Source organism: Diceros bicornis, chromosome 10, assembly GCF_020826845.1.
Source record: "Diceros bicornis minor isolate mBicDic1 chromosome 10, mDicBic1.mat.cur, whole genome shotgun sequence".
In the NCBI taxonomy this organism is placed as follows: domain Eukaryota; kingdom Metazoa; phylum Chordata; class Mammalia; order Perissodactyla; family Rhinocerotidae; genus Diceros; species Diceros bicornis.
In genome coordinates this window covers 50,345,207-50,369,226 of record NC_080749.1, presented here as the reverse complement: position 1 = coordinate 50,369,226, position 24,020 = coordinate 50,345,207, and the positions used below count along the sequence as shown (strand labels likewise).

Sequence of the window (24,020 nt, the reverse complement as noted above, 5' to 3'; positions counted from 1 at the left end):
CAACTCCATTTATTCAGCACTTTGGGTATGTGGAAGGAGAAGGGGAAGGAACACAGAGAAGACATGGAGAAGAAGTGGAGCCATAAGTTAATAAGATGAGAGACTGTAGATTGCAGTCAGGGAGGAGGAAGGATGCCCCTTCCACACAAATACCAGGTCTCTTTACAATGAGGACACGCAGGAGAACTAAGCCTTCTTTAGTTGTAAAGTCCAATCTCTTTAATGCAACAGTCAAGTCCTTCCCAAACACATTTCCAGTTTTATTTCCCAATTCCCCTTCATGTAATCTCAATTAGACTTCATGTAATCTCAAATCTCAAATAGTAGTTTTCCATTTTCCCACTCCATACGCTCCACTTAAAAATGCTTTCACTAACCCCCCATCAACGTTAACTCTTCATAAGAGCTCAAACTGAACACTACTTCTCTGTATAGTTTTCTTCAATTCTCTCAATTGGATCCCTTTTCTATGCTCCTGTACTTCTATTATCTCTCACAAAGTCTTATAGCATAAGTATTTCTAGCCAAATCTTAACTCCTGTGCCAGATTATAAGGTCCTTGAGGGTAGGAACCATGCCTTCCCTCTCCTGTATCTGCCATCATGTCTTGGCATAGCAGATATTCAATAAATGTTAGCTAAATTGAGTTAAATGCCTATGCTGCTGCTGATCCCAGGGAAGGCAAGAGCAATAGCATTAGCTTAGGAACCCAGACTGTCTTGCTTAGAATAATGCCTTGAGCACCTGTCATATGGCAGGTGCTTAACAGATACTGAATGAACAAACGACCAGAGATCAGTATCTCCCATGAGTAACAGACAGAAGCTCTGCCCTTGAAATAACAGCTTTTGATCCTCAAACGCCTTGTACCCACACTTCCACTCCACAACATGCAGTGACTGCTTTATATGGCAGCCTAAAGAATTATCAGAAACCATTATTGTTTTTTTTTATTAAAGTATAGCTTACATACAGTAAAGTACACAAATCTAAGTGCACAGAAATTTGACGCATGTCTACATATATATATGTACACACATGCCACCACTACCCAGATCAAGATCGAGAAGATTTCCTGCACTCCAGCAGGCTCTTTCCTGCCCTCCCCCTCCCCTGCATAAAACTACCTCTATTACTACAGATTCATTTTGCCTGAAAAAAAAAAATTTATCCTTTTCTTTATTCACTGCCTTTTGGAAGGCTTAATTCCTTGAGGACAAAATGGCCATCTTCTCTGTGCTTTGGAATAGTCATTCCCAAGTGACTGGTATCACCAGGATTTTGCTCACTAAATCCTAAACAATGTCAGCAATAGCCCTTAGAAGGCTGGCCTAGTCTCATGTGCATTAATAAAGCAGAAGGGGGCAAAATGAAAACAAAACACTAAACCATTCGTCCCACCTTACAGCAGACTGTAGCTGGCCCAGCATCAAGATGCTCTCTGAACCAGTTTCTCGGAGCCACACATGGAGCTATAATCAGAGCATGAGCTGGTCAGATCAAAATGCCCACTGTCCTGTTCTGCATCAAGTACTTGTCTTAAGTACTCCCACCTCCAGCCCAAACACACAGAGAAGACTGGGTCTGCTTCGAAGAGACAGAATACCACTTGTACAGCAGAAGTAGAACATCTCATTACTTCTCCCAGATAGCCGTTGTTTTTAAGCAAAGAACACCTGGTTTGTTTCATTATTGTGGATAAGAAAAATGTTTCATTATGATGACTACTATATGCAAAAGCCATTAGCTCTCAGACTTTATTAAAACAAACCTTAGTAAGAATAATGCTTTCCTTGTTGAATTCAGTAAAGGATTTTTCAAGTGTCAGATGATGATTCAGCTAATGCAGGGTGAATGTGCAGGTTCAGATTTTGAGACATGGATCAATATTTCATACCAAATTACCTGAACTCTTCTGAGGGTGACTCGTTTTCTATTCCCCATGGAAACAGGGGAGGAATACTAATGCAATCCAGTTCCCAGGCAGTGCCCTCAGCCCAAGGAAGCCGGAGCGTGAGCTTTGTTACAGCATATAAATGAGAATCAATGTTTTTCATAGTCAAGTTCAGTTCTAAACTTTTGAGAAGGACAAGTCTATGCCTTTAGGGGACTATCTAATAATGAACGTCATATTTAAATCCGTGTTATTTTAGTAGCCTCTGAAATAAGAGTTAGCTTTTTCTTTAGTTCTAGAGTTTCTAGTAAGTTGATATTTTATGAAGTGAGTTGAAAAGATAAGATTCATAGTTTGATCAAGCACCAAGTCCACAAACCCCTGTATAAATAATTACATGAGAGCAAGGATTACTCAGTAAGGCAGCAGTCCCACCTACTTGGGAAGCAACAAAAGCACCTTCTCCTCCTCCCACAAAAGTCCATTTCAGCTTCATGAACTCCTGCAAATCTTTCATGAAGTCCTGAAATCTTTCTACCTCACCATCTGGAGAAAGCTGTTGGTGTGCAAGTCATTCTCTCGAGACAAAGCCTGAACACAAAGCGAAGACAACTTGGGTAAAAGGCTTCTCAACACTCTTTAGAGAAAATTTCACACAACCAAAACTAAACTATTGCATCTCATTAAATAAAAAGCTATAAGCTATAACCTCAGTGCTGATGAACTGGTTTTATCATCTGAACAAGTTTTAATTTATCCTAGGCAATGAACAATTTCACCTAAAGAACATTCCCTGAACTTTAGAAAATACTGAGTTGTCCCAACCAGCTTCTTACTGTGAATAGTATATTAATGGTTTGCTAGTCACATAGTAGAAAGTGAATATGTATCATAGAAAGAGAGAAAAAATTGTGTTGTATAATTACATTCGTTTGTGTAAAAGGGACATCTAAATCCAGTTTGAAGATTAGCAGACAATTTCTGATGAGATCCAAAAATATTAAGAATATGACAAGCCACAGATTCTCAGCTTTGCCAATGCGACTTCATTTGGAAGTAGATAAATAAAGCAAGTATGGTGCTTAATTAGGGCCTTTTGAATATAATCACTAAGTTTAACTCTGTAGTCTTAACATAAACACAGTTATAAGACAGAGCCTTTGCTTTTTCTTGTTAACTAGTCAATCCTGATCAACCCAGTAGTTCTACTAGTCAGTAATGAGGCCTGGATACAAGTAGACCACTATTTAAGTCTCAGCCATCCTACTGACTAGCTATGTGACCTCGGGCAGATTACTGATCCTTGTTAGCCTTGGTTTCTTCATCTATAAGGATGAGGAGTCATACTGCACAACACATGAGAAACGGACACTAAGTGATCAATATAACGCCTGGCCAAAAGTGAGGGCTCAATACAGTCTAGCTATCATGATTATGATTACGATTATGATTATTATCCATAATTGAAAATTTCATCCTGGCTATGCACTAAGCCAACAGTGTTTCCAAGTCATTATCCCACTCCAAAAGAGGTGGGACTTGCATTATGAGAGAAGATTTTAAAGTGCTCTATGGAATGAAGAATTCCAAGTTATTATCTAATACCAGGCACGTAAATCTGCTATGGAAATAGAGCTGGAATCTTACCAGAATCCCACCAGACACTAAAAAGGCTCTTTAGAAAGTCTATGTTAGGGCCATTCTGGGTCATTCTGGGCAATATGATCATGTAAAGGGAACCCTTGAGAGAAAATTCAGGGATCAAGGCAGCAAGAACCAGGCAAACATGAACAGTTGGCTTTTTTTTTTTTTGATGAAACTTCTGTTTCTCTTTGCCATTTAAATGGAATTCAACTTTTTTATTTTCTCCTTTTCAAAAGTTACAATTACAAGCTCTTTCATAACCCAGTATACCTAAATTTATGCAGTCATTCCATTCTAATTCCTACATCTTAGGGTTAATTTTTTTCATAGAAAAGAAAGTAGTAAAGACATTATGAAAAAATTAACTGTCCACAGTTCTGTCTCTCTAAAAGGAATCTTTTCATTTTTACCTATTACCTTCCATATATCTATATATATGACTATCATAGCAAAATGTACAAATGAGTTTGTTACTTATTTTCATGTAAAGTTGTACTAAACATTTTATTAAGAAATGATATAGCTATTTTATAGTTATTATTTTTAAATGGTTATATGCTATTTTGTCATTTTGATGACAATAAACAATTCTACTATTATTAGACATTAAGATTGTTTTAAGTTGTTTTTATTTGCATGTATGTGTATATATATGCATATAGACTTTTAAGCAGTAATAAAGAACTTTACACATACATATTTTTTGCTTCTATATAATTCTTTCCTCAGGATAAATTTATAGGAGTTGAATTGCTGAGTCACAGTATACGAAAACACTTATGGTTACTATTCTGCATCACTACTTTGCTTTCTAAACAGGTTGTACCAGCTTGCCATAATTACCAACTATCTCAAAGTCTTCATTGAATTATGGACTATGAGTTTCAAAAATGTTACAATATGTTAGTTCACATTAAGTGACTTGCTTAAGGGCACAAAACTGATTAATGGCCAGATCTTCTGACCCCTTCTTCAGAGCTCTCCCTATATATCACATTATCCTTAGTTTCTCACTGGCCTCAGAATGTTCTCCTCAGACAGAATGCCAGCCACAAGTCAACACAGAAGAGTAAATGACAGGTACGAGGGAAATCAGAAAACATTTAAGAGTACAGATGTGGGTAGAAAAAGGACAGATATGGGAAAAGGAAGATACAATAAGCAGAAGCATTGAAGCACAAATTCCTAACGTCACTCCGGTTAATTTCTGCTCCAGAAAGTTCAATTACCTATTTGTTAGCATCACAGCATGGTCACGACAAGGGATCTTACTTGACTAGGAGACAGCAGCAGCACAATTTTTAAAATTTCACGTCAAGGGATTATAGGAGATTTAGGCACTTACATTCCCAACAAAGCCTACTTCTCAATCAGTAATAATTAGTGAGATGCTTTACATTTTTAAAGTACTTTATAGCCTCCACTCCTAGACACAAGAGGAGGAAGTCAGGGCAAGCATCATTTTCCTATTTTACAGATGAGAAAAATGAGATTTCAGAGAGCAAAGGTCCCATTAAGCATAATTGGCAGAGCCAAGACTGAAACCTAAATCTTGACTTCTAATTTAATGTTCTCCCATAGTGATGTGATTTTTATTTCTTAATAAGGTGAATTTACTAATAAAAATAAATAAATATTACTTGAACCACTACATTTTTGAAACTTGTTTTCTAAGTAAGTTTTTTTTTTTTTCCTCAAACTGACCTAGAAATTTTAAAGACCACAGACTGGCTTCTATTTGTTTTTTTTTGCTGAGGAAGATTGGCCCTGAGCTAACATCTGTGCCCATCTTCTGCTATTTTGTATGTGGGACGCCTGCCACAGCATGGCTTGATGAGTGGTGTGTAGGTCTATGCCTGGGATCCAAACCTGCAAACCCTGGGCCACTGAAGCAGAACGCGCAAACCTAACCACTATGCCACTGGGCCAGACCCTAGACTGGCTTCTACTTTTGCCTCAGGCAAGTCAATTTATCCTTCTGAAATTGTTTCTTCTTTTCTGAAATGACAAATTTGAGATAGTTGATCTTTAAGGTCCCCTCCCAATGTTCGTATTCTATGTCAGGTGCAATTTTTACAAAACTATTTGATGGGACCATTTTCTTAGTTAAAACTCTAAATGTCAAGCCTCTTTAAACAAGTGACATACTCCAAGCAATTTCAAAATTTTTAAAATGACACAAAGAACAAAATTTAAAATGGACACATAGTTTAATGGCTGGACCAATTTTATTTTCACTATCAAAACAGGCAAAAGGATGACAAGCCGTTTTCATTTCAGAAAGATTCCAAGCTAACCAATAAGCAAAAGAGAACACCTTGAAGCAAGACACCAGGAGAACACTCTGTGGATTTGTTTGTTGAACTTTGAAAAGCACACCAAATGAATAATGAAAGGCTATGCCTTAGTTCAGGTCAGATTCAGACTGTCTAAGGGGATGGGCAAAGTGCTCATTCAGCCAGGGTACTTTTCAATGGAGGCTTTTCACCTCACAGTCAGTCATCAAGTCAACATAATCGGTGGCAACTTGCATATTTTTTAAATGTAACAAAATAAATCGCAATAAGTTGTCGGAGCACATCGCAGAATGCAGCACAGAGGGAAGGCTGGGCTAGTTTTTAAGATACTGTCTCTCAACTTCAGAACCAGGACTTTGCAAACCACACTTCAGGGGGCTCTAAGGAGCTGGTGCCTTGCTGAGCTGGGCGTCTAGTAAGCACCAGAGGGAGGCTGGAAGGCTGCAAGAGGAAGATGGGATGTGCTCCTTTCTGTTTTGCTTCCTGTTTTTGCCATCACTCCTCCACCCTCCCAGCAAGGCATCCTCAACCCAGTAGCGGCAGTTCATTCCAGTGGCAACAGCTGCTCGCAGTTTGCAGTTTTTTTCTCATTCCCAGAACCAGACTCATCATGGTCCCTCAGAGACTCCAGGTGGTCAGTGTTCCATCCTCAGAGGTCGTGTCTGGCTCCACAGCTCCTCCTTCCAGCTTCTAGATTCTGATAACTGTACCCTCTTCCTATAAGCCCCTAGTCCTCAGAGAGGTAGCTTCTTCCTGCCATTACTACCTTCATGATACCTCAGTGCAGTGCTAATCAAAGTGTCATGTACAGACGAGTGCCAGTCCTTGAAAGGTTTGTTACTGCTTCACCAGAACGTAAATTAACTACATCACTAAGCACACTGTTTAGTGCAGCTGACTTTTCTTCATAGGTAGACGTTCTCAAAACAGGAGCAGTGAATGATTTACACTCAGGTCAAGTTTCTTATCTCATTGCAGAGTGGGAGCAAACAGCCAGCAGATCAATTACTTTGAGTAACACAGTCTAAGTAGCTCTCCCTTCTTAATGATTCTTTATATTATAATCACTCGTAAAATAACTCCTGTGGTTTTTGTCTCCTAATGGGACCCTGACAGATACAGAGGTGAGGTATAGGTATATTTTGAGTAACTTCTATTTTAATTATGTATACGCATGTGTACAAAATGGATTGTGATATAAAATGCACCATATGGCCAAAAAGTTGGAAATACTTTAGCCTAACATGTAGAAAAAATATTTACCTAAATCCCAGTTGCACATATATCTATACTGCCTTCCTGTGACACTAAATTTTTAAAAAATAAATAAAGGAACTCAAGGAAAAATATTCAAAGAACTCCACTCAATATACACTTCCAACTACAAATGCGAAAAAAAAGCATAACAATAAATGAGTGATAGCTTACTCTCTTTTTCTGAGGAGGATTGGCCCTGAGCTAACATCTGTTGCCAATCTTCCTCTTTTTTTTTTTCTTTTTTCTCCCCAAAGCCCCCAGTACATAGTTGTATATCCTAGTTGTAGGTCCTTCTAGTTCATCTCTGTGGGACGCCGCCTCAGCATGGCTTGATGAGCGGTGAGCAGGTCCACGCCCAGGATCCGAACCAGCGAACCCCGGGCCGCCAAAGTGGAATGCGTGAACTCAACTGCTGAGCCACTGGGCTGGCCCCACTTACTCTATTTTTTAAGGCTTGATGTGTGGTTTCTTTCAGGACCTAGGAAAATGTGTTAATTTGTATGAGTACATTGTGTGGTGGGACTTTAGAGCACCTGAATTAATTCTGGGTCTTCTTTCATAAAAGTACTTGTCTCTGCCAATCATACTTATGGGCAAAGAGTCGCTTGTGTCCAGCAATTACAGGAGCCGAGTGTTGAAAGAGGCTTATCTTTCAACTATTTAAATATTTCCTACTAAGCAACAACTTTACTTAATTGTTCACTAATATGTCTGTAAGGTCAATGCCTTATAAAGTCTACTTCCAGAGTCAGCACTATCTGTAAAGGGGGCTCTAAGCTGAGAAAGCAAAGACAACATATAACACACGCACACCTGAGCATTATCACATCACTAGAAATGAGGCGCATTCTCTTATTTGTCATCAAACTACAGAGAGCATTATATTGATTTCATATAAATGAACACACACATACTTTATGGGGTATTTGAAAATATAGGGCCAATTAGTTCATCATTTATTATACAACTATTCATAGGATGACCATATAATTTATCACCCAAACTGGGTCATTTTGAGAACAAGTGGGGAGGTAACCACCCAGGACCCTGAGACAGCTTGTATGATCACCCAACTTATGTGGGAAGTCAGCCTGTGTATTGCTCCAAAGATACATTTATACATCAACCACAAGAACTAGGACATAATGGAGATTAAGTCAATGCATAATAAGTAAAATGAAAAAAAAAGTACAATAGATAAATATTTCTCTATGCTTCTAAGGATCTTGCATATGAAAACATGATTTCTATGTCATATAGGGTCTTATGCCATGATTTATCCTTTGACTTTGCTCAGAATAGTTGGTATATTTAAAAAATAAAGCACACATGTCAACCATGAGAATGTGCCTCTTAGATCTTGAACTGCTGGGAGTGTAACTGACCCAGGGCCCAGCTGTGTTCTAGAATCCACGCTGCCCACAGGCTGCTCGCTGCCAATGACTGAGGACAACAGGAATACTAAGGCAAGCCCATTTCTGGGACACATAGGTCTCCTCTGATGGTCAGCTGTGGCTCCAGGACTCCCCAACGGCCTTACTGTACTTTCCCTAGAAAGGCACACAGTCTTAGAGCTCCACCCAACCTTCTTCCCTTCCTTCCCTCTCTCCTCCACTCAGGGTCAGATTTACTTTGTGGTCTGAAGGTTCTTCCAGCTTCCCTCCAACTCCCTCCCCATTTTCCCTCACAAGCATTTCCCTCAATTAAATTTTTTTTTTATGCTGAGGAAGATTCGCCCTGAGCTTACATCTGTTGCCAACCTTCCTCTTTTTTCATGTGAGCTGCTGCCACAGAATGGCCACTGAGAGATGAGTGGTGCAGGTCCACACCTGGGAACTGAACCCGGGCCGCTGAAGTGAACCCAGAGCGTGCCAAACTTAACCACTAGGCCACCAGGGCTGGTCCCCTCATTAATTTCTTGTACATTTAATTTCTTCTCGGCGTCTGCTTCTCAGGGGACCCAGACTAAGCACAAATGTTTATTGACATAAACCTAGTTTATATGTATTTAAAAACTCTTAACTGCCTTATTTCTAAATACAAAGAATATTTTAAAGCTGAGGGCACTTAAATCAGTCATATTTATACACTGAAACTTTACTATGACTTGGTAAACCCAGAGAAATATGTATATTTTCCCTACAGGATTAAGCCAATTCAAATTGGACAAGTTAACAGCATTTAATAAAACTTCAGTATTAAGCCTGAATGTATTTCAACATAGCAGAGAAAACTGAAGCTATTCTTACACTAGAGATTGATCCCTCACAGCCTCATCTATAAAATAAGGTACTTACATGGTATGCATGATAACTTTTACATCTAAAATTCCATGGTTTTCAAAAATTAATTTGTTTTTATTCTTTAAGATTATCTATTATCATAGGTGCATGGTGCTTTGCATTTGGTAAATATCTCTTTCACTGAATCACAGAATTTCAGGGTGGAAAGGGTACTTAAAGTTACTTAATCTACACTAGAATGAGATGTATCAGGTTCATTTGACCTAAAGACAGAAGCAGCCCAGGCATTTTTCTAATAGCCCATGTAATAATCCACATTTTTGATAGGAGAGGTAAGAAGCATCTGTGGCCTCTCATCTCTTAAAATTGATCCACTAACCTGGTATTTTAGTTTAAAACATTTAGGGTACCATGAAAATTTGAATTACCTTGTTTTGATTATTTCTGAAGCCGCTCTCATAATAATTTTTTTTCTCTCAGTTAGATGGGCAAATATATTGTCAATTCTAACAAAGTTAACAGAATATACTTTAAATATCCATTAAAGTAAGTATTTAAAGTTCTATAAATAGAAACAATGATTATATTACGTCAAGTTTGCTAACTTAACCAAAGAAGGAAGTCATTTGGAAATCATGCTGAGGTTAGGGCAGGCTGGTGAAGCAGAGAAAGTACTAGAATAAGAGACAGCAGTGGGTGTTTCATTTCAGATTCAGCCTTTAATAAACTAACTGTGTGACCCTTGGAATGCCATCTACCCTATCTGGATTTCTGACTCCTCAGCTGTGAAATGAGAGAGTTGGAAAAGATGGCTTATGAAGTCCTCCACAGCTAGTTCAGTCACATGGATTCTGTGTGTACTTTTCTATCACACACTACGACTAGCACTAAACTATACACTTCCTCCATAAGAGAGTGCTTCATAGCCAGCATTAAAGGAAGAAACCCCAAATACAAAAGAATTCAACAAGAAGAACATCTAGTTCTTTTTTCCTTTTTTAAACATTTATTATAACTAGAGACAATTGACAGGGAACTGGTCTAGTTTAAGGAAAAACTGTTTCCAAGCAAACATTCTATTGACAGGCCCTCTTACTGCCTTCTACAGACCCTCTGAGGACAAGGGGATGAAAACTATTCTCATTCCATTTAGTTTATCCAGGGACAAAGTGAAGCAGAGCTAAGTGTCAAAGTGCTTCCTGTTCTGATGACAGATGGCCAGGCTTGTTGCATGAGAGCTAAAAGAGATCATATCCTGCAGATCTAGGGGAAAGGACAAAAAAATGCTCCTGGCTGTCACCATCTTTCCTTGCTCACCATCAAAGCCCTTCACCCACAGAAGCCGACATGAATTCCAAACCTTGACCTCAGTTAGCAACTCGACGATCCCATGCAGCGCAACTCTCCAATGTCAACTGAAATTCCATCCAAAGCTATTTCCTCTTCCAAGGTAGTAAAGTTGTAAGCATTAAAGCTCTATAGCCATTCTTTCCATATTTTTGTCCCTAGATAAATAAATTTCAAAACTATAACAGTAGAGTTCCAGAATAAGTAGTTTCTAGCACATTTATTTACCCCAGTTGAGAATTCTTCACACTCAGAAAGCCTACAGAATGAAGTTCATCCTTTTAAATCTACTCAAATAGCCTCTGGGCCATGTAGTCTTATTAAGTGAAAAATAAGTGTAGTTACTAAAGGAAGAGACAACAAGGAAAAAGAATATCTCCTCTAGAAAAATGTGATATTGGGAAACAACCACTATTTATAATAGAATTTTCCAGAGGCAGGCAATATCTTATAACTCAGACTTTAAAAATAAAAACATATTTGCAATTTTCACATCAATATTTACATGAAAATTTACTAGTAAAGCATGCCACTTGGCACATTGCATTGCCCTATTTTGGAAAAATTTTTGTAGTAAATAAAGATAACATTGATGTCACTTTAAAGGTAAATACTATAAAACATTTTTTAAAATAATTTCCCATTTTCTGCCAAACCATTATTGTTAGTGTATGCATACCTATGAGAATATAAGTCTTCATAAGACTTGAATTTAAGCAGCCTAACTTGTTAGTAGTGCCATTAGCATTGAAATAACCAGGAAGAAGACTATGGCAGCCTCAAAGATTTACTTTCATAGACAAAGGTGCCTCAGTTCATGCAAGAATAGCAAAGCAGCAGTAAGGGAAACACAATCTATGAAAGGAACTGAATTTTCCACCAGTAGTTGGTGTTGCCCTGTTAATAACTATGCAAGACACTAAAATATCATTTCTACTGGTGAAGGCTACAATGATAACACACATTGCAACAATTGATTTTTTTCAAGTTGTATAATGTGGAAACTCTAATTTCTTTCAAAACATCAGATGGATTTTATAAGGCTGCTAATGTCCATAAGTAATGTGGTCAGAGGACTTAGCAACATCTTTCACAGGAAAAACAAATTATTTTCAAAAGCATTTTTGGTATATGCCTAAAGATTATTTACTATAAAGAAGAGACCGCAAATATTTTTGTAAGTCAAAGGAAAATGCACAAACAATTCCTAGGAAGCCTGTTTGAGTGTTTAAAACATCACCTCTATCACACACAAAAATGAGACATAGGCTTACAGTTACATAAGAATTATATAAAATAATTTGACAGATCCTACCTTTTTCAGGAACCGGACTCCATAGGTGAATACATAAAGGTAAAATGAAAATCTCCACCTGTAGAAGGTTAAAAAAAATTCTATGACATTCAGTTTATATATTTCACAGCATATTCTGAAATATGTGAGTAAAAAAACTCTGTTAAATTTGCCCTCCCCCACAACCCCACCCCAACCAGAGATTAAACTTAATAAGCAAATTCAGTGCTAGCTGAAAACATACACTCATGTGCATGGCTTACTGCAAATATTTTAAATATTAATAATTATATTCATAACAAATTTTCTTTTACTCAGTTACTGTATTTGCCCAATTCCTCATCCTCTCTTTCTCCAACATGTGAATTTCCTCTTGTCAATTGCTCATGAAGAAACCTATTTCAACAATAAGAAGGTAGTAAGATAGTTTTGAATTCCCCATCTGATCCAGATTTTAAGTAAATAACTTGACTGAAGTTCATATTCGTTTAAAAATAAAAGTCTCAACATTTTTAAATCAGGTAAGATTTTTTCTTTGTCTCTTAAGAAATTCTTTCTTTGTCAACATATTTGTGGATGTTTGGAATCTAAATCATCCATTAGATGTACAACTGTTAATGACAACTTTATACCACTCCAAACTGTATATCTGGCTGTTGGACTTTCACTTTTTTAATGAGGAAAAATTTTAAGTTCTCTTTCAATTTTAAATGATTAGGTCTCATAAAATATGACTTTATTTATATAAAGACTTTATATAAATTATATAATATATATTATATATATATATATATATATATATATATATATAGTTACTACAAAAAAACTCTTACCCTAGTACTCAAGTCTCAATTTTATTTCTTATATTTTCTGGTGTGAATAGCTGTGCCTTTAAAAGCTGGCTAGATTTCACTCAGTAGCATTCCTGTGGTTACGTTGTTAGTGGTACCGTGGGTATAAATGGTAAATGAACACAAAGGAGAAAGTGACTAGTCAGCTTCAATCTGTCAGGAAGCGAATTGCTTTTTGTGTTTGCAAGCCACACAAAAATTTCAAATGGGGTAAAAAAAAAAAAAAAAAAAAGGTTATTTTAGGAGATGATTCAAGTTATGGATAAAATTTTCTGGAAGAAATGACAGCTATCTTTGGCTAAGAGGAAAAGAATAATGGTGGGGGCCTCCCAGAGCTGAGTAAGACCCAACAGCAGACACAGTGTCCCTCAGTTTCATTCCTGGGCTGATTGACTCTTCAAACATTCTGGAATTCAAGTCAGAACCAACATTTAGAGAAGAGGTTTGAACTTCAGGGTTGAACATCTTCAACTAATTATTCATAAAACCTGAATTCAGGAGGGAACAATAAAAACTGATGTAAGCAGTAATGATTCAATGAAAGCTTCCAAAGAATATAGAAGAGCAATGATTCTAAAACCTCATTCAAAAAGCCCTCTTGTAAGTAAAGGCGGTTTACTTATTGCAGTATCAGTCAAGGACTTAAATTTTAACCCCATTTCTATTATAAATTTTTTGGTGGTTGTGTGTGAGACTCTGTGTGTTTCTTTCTATTTGGATGTACAAATTCTAGATCAGAAGTTAAGACCAGGGACAGCTTCGAGGGCGTATAACTAACTCGTGCATAGTCAACATAGGGTCTCATGCCTGGTTAATGCTTTGCTGCCACTATCTTGAAATTCTTCATAATTGTTGAACAAGGGGGCCCATATTTTATTTTGCATTGGGCCCTGCAAATTATGTAGCTGGTTATGATTAAGACACATAGATTCTCCTAACTTTGGGCAAATCTATTAATATCCCTTGACCTCAGGTCCATCTCTACAATGGGAGAGTGGGTTTATATTATACTGCCCACTCTCTACTGTATTAAACCAATCTACCTCACGCATTTACAGATTACTTTTTGGGCCCCTGAAGGCAATTGAATTTGCAACTCCTATATTAAATGATTTATAACAGCTGTTTGAGCTCTAAGACCCTTTTGTTAGTAGGCAGTGATCAGGCAATTTTTATGTATAAAAAAAATGTTATGGAGGTCATTGGAATTCCTACAATCACTTATGTATCTACATTTTATTTCATCACTAAAATGACCCAGTTTTCATAAGACATAGGTTCTATTACAGGAACATCAATGCCTCCATCATCTGAATAACAACTTGTGATGAATATTTACAAGGCAGGGTTTATTTCCACAAAATATCTGCAGGAAGCAATATTTTCCAGCACTTTGCCACATGCAAAAAGTACTTTTTTTATTTGTGTAGTTTCATATAAGTTACAGTTTTAAATGGTGTCTAGCTACCAGCCCCTGTTATAGCCTCTCTCCACTAAAATATCTATAAAAAGAGCGGTAAATAAACATGCATGCAACCACAAAAAGGAAGAAATGACCTTCAACCTATCGAAAGATCAGATAGGAATTCTTACAGCCAAAAAAAAGAATAAAATTAGATTTAAAAATGTAATTGGAGGAAACGAGAAACAAGCTATGGGTCTTGAAGGAAGTAAGAAAATCTTTGTATATGTCCCTTTCTCCACTTTCTGCCGTCTTGTACAGAAATGCAAAAATCTATATCAGTCAGAAAACTAGACAGCTCTCTGTCATGAATGATACTTTTGAGGCAGTAGAAGAATCTCCCCATCCCATCAATTATGACTGCTACTTTCAAAAGATGAGTGGGAAGAAAGGGAAGGAGTTAGCACTCTGGAAGTTTTAGTTGCAGAAAAGCAGATTTAGGGACAAGATGATCTAAGATGGTGTTGCATTCTGGGAGTTGCTGTTCTTATATAATCCATATGCAGAGTGACAGAGAACAAGGCATTGGAGATAGCTGTTTTAGATGAAATTCTTCTAGTCCATTGAGAATGGGCCAAAGCCTATCTGCTACAAAGTCAGAGATCTAAAAGAGGATTTTCACAGGCAAACAAGAGGACAGGGAGTGGGGCCAAGAGCAACCCATGCACCCTCACTGGAGCAGGTCTAGATGGATATTTCCAAATTCAGGAATGAAAATAACAGAAAAATGTCAGTATAGGTCAACTAAGAAGTATTGCATAAGTATGGAAAGAAAAGAGCATGCTAAAGATTCCAAGGAAGAACTGTCTCCTAGGGCCGGCCCCGTGGCTTAGCGGTTAAGTGCGCATGCTCTGCTACTGGTGCCCGGGTTCGGATCCCAGGCGCGCACCGACGCACCGCTTCTCCGGCCATGCTGAGGCCGCGTCCCACATACAGCAACTAGAAGGATGTGCAACTATGACATACAACTATCTACTGGGGCTTTTGGGGGGTGGGGGGGGAATAAATAAAGAAAATCTTTAAAAAAAAAAAAAAATGAACTGTCTCCTAAAAATGACTTCCTAGAGGAATCAGAAGTAAATTTTAGAAAAGTGTTTGGCATTTTTAATATGTCCCCTAAAAACAAAAGTAGACAGCCATAAATCAATAAAAGACTACTGGGTAAGATAAAAAGAGACTATAGGTAAAGTAAAGAAGCATTACAAGGATTCTAAAAATTAAGCGACAATATTATCCACATTAGGGGAGGGAGAAAAATGTAGACACACACTGTGTAAAATTAAATCATTGACATAGAAGATAAACCTTCCCATAAGGCTGCAGAAAAGAACCAATACATGAAAAAAGATCCTAGATCTGGAGGACCAGAAAAAACAAGTTTAATTATAGCTGTTTCTGAGAAAACACAAGTGAAGAATGGAAATAGAAGTAATAATCAAAGACACAATTGAAAAAAAATCTGAACTGAAAAAAAGAAAAGAAGACTAAATTGTATTCCAAACATATATCAATTAAAACACACATTCTGTCAAAATTTTTGACCTTAGGGTTAAAAAAAAAAAAAAAATCCTTTAGTATCCAGGCATGAAAACAAAAACAAGTCAACACACAAATCAAATGAAAATAAGTCACTATCAAAGGAACAAATGTCCAACTGGTCTTAAATTTATCCTCTATATTACTAAATTACAGAAGAAAGAGAAGACTCAATCAAAGAAAGCCATTGCCAGCCAAACTTCCTATCATTTGTGAAGGAATATGAAAAATAGTCTCATACATTCAGAGGCTCTGAAAATATATTACTCATTAACTTTTACTAGAAAATTAGGTCAATTCCAACCTACCAGATACAAATAAAAACTAAGAATTTGAAAAGCATAACTTTAGAATAAAAGGACTATAGTTAGCAACATAAATAATTACCCTAAATTTCATTACCAAATTAAATGTAATTATTCTTTTGGGACAATTTAATATAAAATATTTAACAATAATAACCACAGGATGAATCCTCAGATTATATTAATGAAAGCAGGGAATGGAGAATGGAAGCAGTAAATTTATTCTTACAGAGAAATTTCAAAAGAGACTGTTATGATAATAAGAGAAATAAAGAATATTTCTTTAAAAACCTAACGATGACTCCTGGTTAAAGATGGCAAATTGAATGCATGAACGTACCTCTCTGCCTTTATGAATGCAGCACTAAACAGGCAGAAGAGGGATTTTGTTAAGTAAAGTATAAATTCACAAGGACACAGAAAACAGGAGTGAGGACAACCATCCCATTTTGGAGTCTGGTTAGCAGAACCAGGACCTGGAGCCTAAGCTGTCTGTGGAGGATGCTCAGAAGCACCATGGAATCCCAGAAAGGCTCCAGATGAAGAATGGACTCTGCAAGGTAGGAACCTCTATTGGAAACTGAGGCCCTGGGATTAGCTTGCTCAAGGCCACACTGTTCTAAGTGGCAAAACCAGGACACACACCTAGCGCAGAGCTGACTCTAAAGCCCCATCTAAAATTCCACAGAATTAGAGCACACTTCTTTGCCTAGAAAAGTCAATGTGTTCCACTACATTTGTTGGGACATGGAAACCTTTTATATCCATCAATCCTGAAAATTAGAATGGAAAGCTAGTTAAAACTAGCACCCACTGAATCTGGTTTATTGTCCTTATACAACAAGGCTGAAAGGGCTCTTTGTTAAAATCAAGACTAATAAAATGTGCCATAAAAGCAGGGAATTAGAGCGTTGAGGTCTTGTGTCTTGCTGCCAGGTGTCACCCAAATGGCACCAGGATCCTAATCTATAGAGGAGGCAGAAGCAGGGAAAAACATCCAGAGCAGCCCCATGAGCTCAAGTCAGCACAACATTCTAGAGAGAGCAGGGAAGGCACATGGGGCTATCTTATTTACAACATTTCTGGAATGCCGCCTCTGTGCCAGGAGCTGTTCTAAGCACTTTTGAAGTAGGAAGTCATTGAGTGAATCTATTCCACACAACAAGGTAGGAACTATTTTCATCATCTTTATTGTTTTTTAGATGAGGAAATAAGCACAGAGTGGTTTAATAACTTGACAAAGGTCACAGAGCTAGTAAGGGAGAGAGCCAGGATTGGAAACCAGGCAGTTTGGCTCCAGTATCCAGCTCTGGACTAGTAGGCTATGCTGCCTCTTGCCAATTTTATACACCTGAAAATTGAAGACAATGTATCCAGCTAAAATGGTGTTTCTAATTGAGGGGACATTAATGAACACCACGTAATGAGAATAGACTATCCAGAAACTGGCTACTTGCAAAACCGGGGATAGGGAAGGACTGCACTGTCACATTTTTCAACATGAGGGCAGCTAAAATAACATTGAGCTTGTCAACTGAAGTCAACAGTAATTACCCAGGGTTGGGCCGGCCCCGTGGCTTGGCGGTTAAGTGTGCGCACTCCGCTGCTGGCAGCCCAGGTTCGGATCCCGGGCGCGCACCATCGCACCGCTTCTCCAGCCATGCTGAGTCCCTGTCCCACATGCAGCAGCTAGAAGGATGTGCAGCTATGACATACAACTATCTACTTGGGCTTTGGGGGGAAAATAAATAAATAAATAAAATCTTTAAAAAAATAATAATAATAATTACCCAGGGGGCCTTTCTCCGTCTTACCCACTCCTCCTCTCTCCGTGCTACAACAGTATCCCTCCCTCGGGATTTATGTCAAATGCTAGTTATTCCATACAGCCACCTTTTCTGAACACCACAACATTGAAAGCATTGTAATTCTCTGACGGTGTGTTTCTCACCTCCTCAACTCATCTTTGATTACAGCAACAAACCTCTGACTTGCTTGTGAATTCCAAGTGGGTAAGACTGAGTCTTACCTATCTTTGTATTTCTGATAGCAAACACAGTGTTTTATAAGGAATTGCCCCTAAATTGACATCCAAATTTTTATTAAAGGTACAAGGGCTTCCATTTATTTACTTTTAAGTTTATTTTAACCCAAATAGTTCTTAGTCAAACAATTTTATCAACTATTTCCAGGAACTGTGCAAAATATGAAAAAGAAAGAGGAAAGACACTCCATATACTGCTAACGCAATTTTTAAATGATCAATATAGTAGGAATTTGGAATCAAAGAGAGTCAACTCTGGAATGGTCTAAATAATGAAAAATACTATTATTGAGTGCAAAACTAGGATACATTGTTAGAGAATAAAATATAGTATATAGTTCCTATGATTCTGATTCAATTTATTAATTTTGAGACATTTCTCATTTTAGCTATTCCATCATCTAAGCTAAAAAAAAGATTAATTCATTTCTTATCAAATACATAAAGAGAAGTAGGGCTTATATCTTTTCTTTCATAAAATTTAACATTTAATATAAATCATGCCACTGTATATTGCAAATTATTACAAATGAAGTAAAACTACGGAGTTAGATAAATGAGTAGAATATATTTTGAAATAAATTAGTATAGACTTTATTATATCGATACTTTAAAATATATGTCTATCTTTTTACCTCTAAGCACAAAGTAGCTTGAATTCCTATTTTTCTACTAAAAACTCAGAGCTGATGACTTTCATAAGATATGAACAAAGCTACAATATAAACATATTACACTCATATTTTATCACTTCTTCAGTCAAGTACAACTGGACTTATAAAAAGCTTTCAAAGGGGTTTCCGTATTATATCTGACGTACTCACTTCCACAAGGTTTTGAAGTGAAGTAATTGTGGTTTCAAGCTTAACAGCAATAGTCATCTTTATGAAGTAAACAGTACTTCTACTTACTAGGTTTTCTTTGAGGATCACATATGTATTTTTATAAAACAATAATAGCTGGCATTTCTTGAGTACTTACTTCATTCTTGGAACATCATAAGAGTTTTGTATGCATAATTCATTTACATCTTATGAGAACCCTATGAGGTTGATGCTACTATCATTCCCATCTTACAGACAAGAAGAGAGAATTTAGGTAACTCGCCTAAAAACACAGCAAGTAGAGCATTTGGGATTCAAATCTAGGCAATCTGATTCTACAGACCATGCTCCTTACTACTGAATATTGCCCCTTTATTTTAACACAAAAATGAAAACTTATTTCTTACTGTGAATAACATTACTCTGCAGTTTTTTTTCCTATCACATTAAACAAAATCAGTGGAATTACTCTTGACAGCAGCCATCTCCTCCACTTTAGCACCTTGTCTGTGCTAAGGCAAGAGGCCAAATAAGACTTTCCCTGTTGTCTTCTTTCCCTTTCTCTGCATAATGTAAGGCGCACACAAAGTGAAATGACTTAGCTTGAGTCCTAGTTAGGTGTCATGAATGTATGCTGCTTACCCTAGCAGGAAAACAGCTCAGTGAAGGCAAGGATTTGGTCTGATGGGTGTTTTATTGTAACATTAGTATATTTCTGTGCACATGGCAGAGGTATCCATCCTCCAGATTTTATTTCCTCAAAACCGAGGTTGTTCTTAACAGCTAGGCAGTGACCCCTGGAAATCTATCCACATCTTTGTTCTAGAGATGAAAACACTGGGTCCAGAGAATTGTGCAACTTCTCTACATTTGCAAGTAACTTGGTGAAAGAAAACAGGTCTCCCTATTTTTCACACCAGATCTCCTTCCCCAGCATCTTGTGGCCCTAAGATCATAAAGTCAAGGCTGGAAATGGATAACTACATCATAAGTTTCAGAAAATACTCAGAAGCTACCTGATACACTGCCTATTCTCTGAGGAGGCAATATAATGTCCATTAGTGTATAGACATCGAATGTCTCAAATTAAACCAACACCCAAATTTTTTACAGGTTTCAGATTTCTGTTTGTTTGTTTGGGTGGTTTGGTGGGTTGGCTAGATTTTTGGTTTGTAGAATAAAATAAGGCCCTTCAATTATTTTGCATTTAGTAAGTCTAACAAAGCCATCAGACATTATTGAATCATATTAATGATGCCGACACATATTTCTTTCTTGTTCCACAGGATTTTAGCCAAAATATCTCCCTCCAAAGATTATTTTTCTTTATATTTAGGATGCAGTATTTCGAAGTGAGGGATAGACCTGAAGTTTTAGTTAACTAACTGATAGGTTTCATCTGAGAACATTTTTTAGAAGATGTAACATGATTTTTAGGTCAATATTCTCCTTTTCAAACTGTTACTGGGACACTAAATTTATTACATGAGTACAATAGAGATGCTCATCAACTAGGGAGAAAGTAAATTGACTCTAGTTTGAAAAACATCCCATATATCTTAAAGAATGAAATAAAGGTGAGATTAAAGATTCCTTTTTTGGAAACTCTGATATACAATCTAAATAACCAAGATAGCTTTCAAACCTTCATTAGTTTAGTAGTACAACTAAATACTCTAGCTAGGGGAAAAGATGTGACTCATCTCGTGGACCAATCACGCAGACTTGAGTTTTAGCCTCAAAGTAAACATTTCCTGAAATTATTTCTACCTCCATCAATAATTAACTCTGTGACTCCAAATAGTTTTCCTCATTTGCTGAAGGCTCAGCTGTTTCTCTGAGAAGCAACAGACTTACCAATGCAAAGTCACTGAGGTTGGAGGTAAGTCAAACCTAATCACTTGTCATTCTTTTTTTTTTTATAATTTTATTTATTTATTTATTTTTCCCCCAAAGCCCCAGTAGATAGTTGTATGTCATAGTTGCACATCCTTCTAGTTGCTGTATGTGGGACGCGGCCTCAGCACGGCCGGAGAAGCGGTGCCTCGGTGTGCACCTGGGATCCGAACCCGGGCCGCCAGCAGCGGAGCGCGCGCACTTAACCGCTAAGCCACGGGGCCGGCCCTCACTTGTCATTCTCAGGTCAAATGTGAACTTACTTAATTTAAGCAGAACAGTCTTGACTAAAGCATTGATTCAAAAAAATAGATTAAGCACTTACATAAAGTTTGGTAATATGCAAAACAATGCTATATATTTCATGAATATATATATAATGTTCATACACACACACACATATATGTAGCATAAAAATAAAGAAGGAAATATAAATACCAAATTCAGGATAAAGATTACCTCCAGGAGTAGAGAACAGAGAAGGGGTATACAGGGGACTTCAGCTGCTTCCATAATATTTTAGTCCTTTAAAACAGCATTATATAGAGCTGAGTGGGTCTTTGTTATATTAGTCCCTGTATTTTAAAATATTTCATTATGAAAAAGATAGTGTGAATAAGAACTATGCTCACTAAAAGCATATTGTGTGTGTGTGTGTGTGTGTGTGTGTGTGTGAGGAAGATCAGCCCTGAGCTAACATCCATGCTAATCTTCCTCTTTTTGCTGAGGAAGATCGGCTCTGAGCTAACATCTATTGCCAATCCTCCTCCTTTTTTTTTTTTTGTCATAGTTGCACATCCTTCTAGTTGCTGTATGTGGGACGCGTCCTCAGCATGGCCGGAGAAGCGGTGCATCGGTGCATGCCTGGGATCCGAACCCGGGCCGCCAGTAGCGGAGCACGCGCACTTAACCGCTAAGCCACGGGGCCGGCCCACTAAAAGCATATTAAATGACTGTGTTTCCTTTCTCTCACACCTAGAAACTATGAATGACTTATTCTTTATGCCATTACCCCAAGCATGCTTTTCTAAGCATCATAACTAATTTCACTCTTTTCCTGTCCTTATACTCATGCTTTTAGGGCTAAAACTGCCATTAGAAGTGTTTCAGATATTGTATGCTTTTCACACTTAGTTCTAAATCTATTGTGCTCAGTTTCTTAGATTTAACTACTTTGATTTGGATTTTTTTTAATGCTTTGTTCATAGGTTCTATTAGCAATTAAATTATATTGATTGTCTCTTCAATTCTTTCTTGGGATCCATCCTTTTCTCTCCAGGTTGACTTCCTTTGTCAAGTACCCAGTAAAGTAGAATTCAGCATCACTGGTATTTGTCCCTTTCTGTCAGTCTTTCCAACACCAGATCCAGTCCCCTACAATCTACTCAAAATATATCTGCCAAAAATCAATGGCCCCAGTAACACTTCTGTTAAGTCATTCTGCCTATGAAATATCTCTCATTAATCCTAGAATTCCCCTGACTATAGACCAAACTTATAATTGTGAGCTTAAAGTCCATGTATACTCAAGTTTGAAAGGCCATAATTTGTGGAAATCAGAAAAAGATAAATGAGCATTTTTCCAAGTAACACTCATCTAGGGTAAGGATAAAAAAAGGAATAAAGCCAAGATTGCTCTCCTGTTGCCAAAAATAAATTTAGTCAATATGACTTTGGAGCACGTACTCGCAAATGTCACAATTCTTAAGTATGTGGTTAAGGTAAAAGCAGCCAAATATTTATTATCATCTAGAGTCAAACTAATGTTATGTGTCCCTTGAACATCAAGTGCTTTCATAGTCTATATGTAATTTTTTTTCTCATCTGAAAGCAGATGGAAGACAGAGTCATTTGTTCAGCACTGATGCTGTAATTGCATGGAAAGAAGAAAATGGGAACTAATGGTACTTAAGTTTTCAAAATATGTGTCCTTTTGAGTTTAAGAAAGAAATTAATTTGCCTCTTTCTATTGCCCTGTTTGGTGTCAGTTTTCTGCCACAGGCTCTACTGCATATCTCGTAAGTGGATACGAGACTGAGCAGCAGACCTTCCACAGGGATTTGTATGGAGACCTTCATGTATCCCTAAATCCTGCCTTCAACTCTAGCATAAAATTTCTTTAGTTTTCTCATCTGAAGATGGGGACTAAAATACCTATTTCTCAGGGTTGTTAGGAGAATTTAGTGAGCAGGGGAAGAAAGATCTAAAAACAGAGAGAGATGGACAGGAATGGATCCTAGGTTGCTGACTAGGCTCATTCTTAATTTACTTACCCTGACATACCAGTCTCACCATGGAAACATTTAAAATCATGTCTCACCTCCGAGACTTTTAAGTTGTCTGTGAAGAATATATATTTGTAGATGTAGATGTGTATGTATGTGTATATTTATGTACACACATATATACATACACATATGTATATTATGTAAGTATATGTATGTCTTTATATGGATATATCTATGTATGTGTGTATGTATAAAAGTTAAGTCCATGAATGCCAAGGATATTCCAATCAGAAACAAATATAGGTGGGTAGGCTTCTAACTTTAATATCTCCTACTTAGGAGGATCATGTTCTTACTCCTTCCTCTTTTAGAGAAAGGGACATAATTAGACTAACAATCTGTCATCACTGAGGTTTTTTTCAACATAAGTCAGTCAACCTGCACTCCTGCATAGGAGAATAAGCCATTTCACAAAATTAAACCCACTTACAACACACACAATGAAATTCTTGGCTGACTGGCTGACACCACAGGAATTATGTGCTGACTGCAAGAGTAATGAGTTGCCCGTACAGCAGCTATATTCATACTGCAGCACCTCATATTTTAAAAAACTAGGACCCTCTTTTCACTGCGAGCATGGGGACACAGTGAGACTGAGCTGCCCACTTTATAATAGCATCATGATCTCTCGTGCCGGCTAGTATTACCTGGTATGACATACTCTCTGCCTCTCTCGCCTCTTGCACAGACCGCCCTTGCTCTTCTCTGATGTGAGTGATACCCAAGGTTCCATCCTCAGCCTGCTTTTCACTCCATATGCCCCATCTAGATGACTCGCCCACTCCCTGTATGCTGTGCAGTCGCTGTCTCTAACCGGCTTTATAACCCTGGACAC

The 24,020-nt window shown here is 37.5% G+C and overlaps 1 protein-coding gene across 2 annotated transcripts in view; it reads right to left on the bottom strand.

Moving 5' to 3' along the window:
• Positions 1-24,020, bottom strand: part of CERS6 (ceramide synthase 6) — a 309,352-nt gene that overhangs the window by 127,426 nt on the left and 157,906 nt on the right. For both annotated transcript variants that reach the window (XM_058549178.1, XM_058549179.1), the window contains exon 4: positions 11,998-12,055. In XM_058549178.1, coding sequence (XP_058405161.1) covers positions 11,998-12,055 — 58 coding nt within the window. The remainder of the gene's footprint in view (positions 1-11,997; positions 12,056-24,020) is intronic.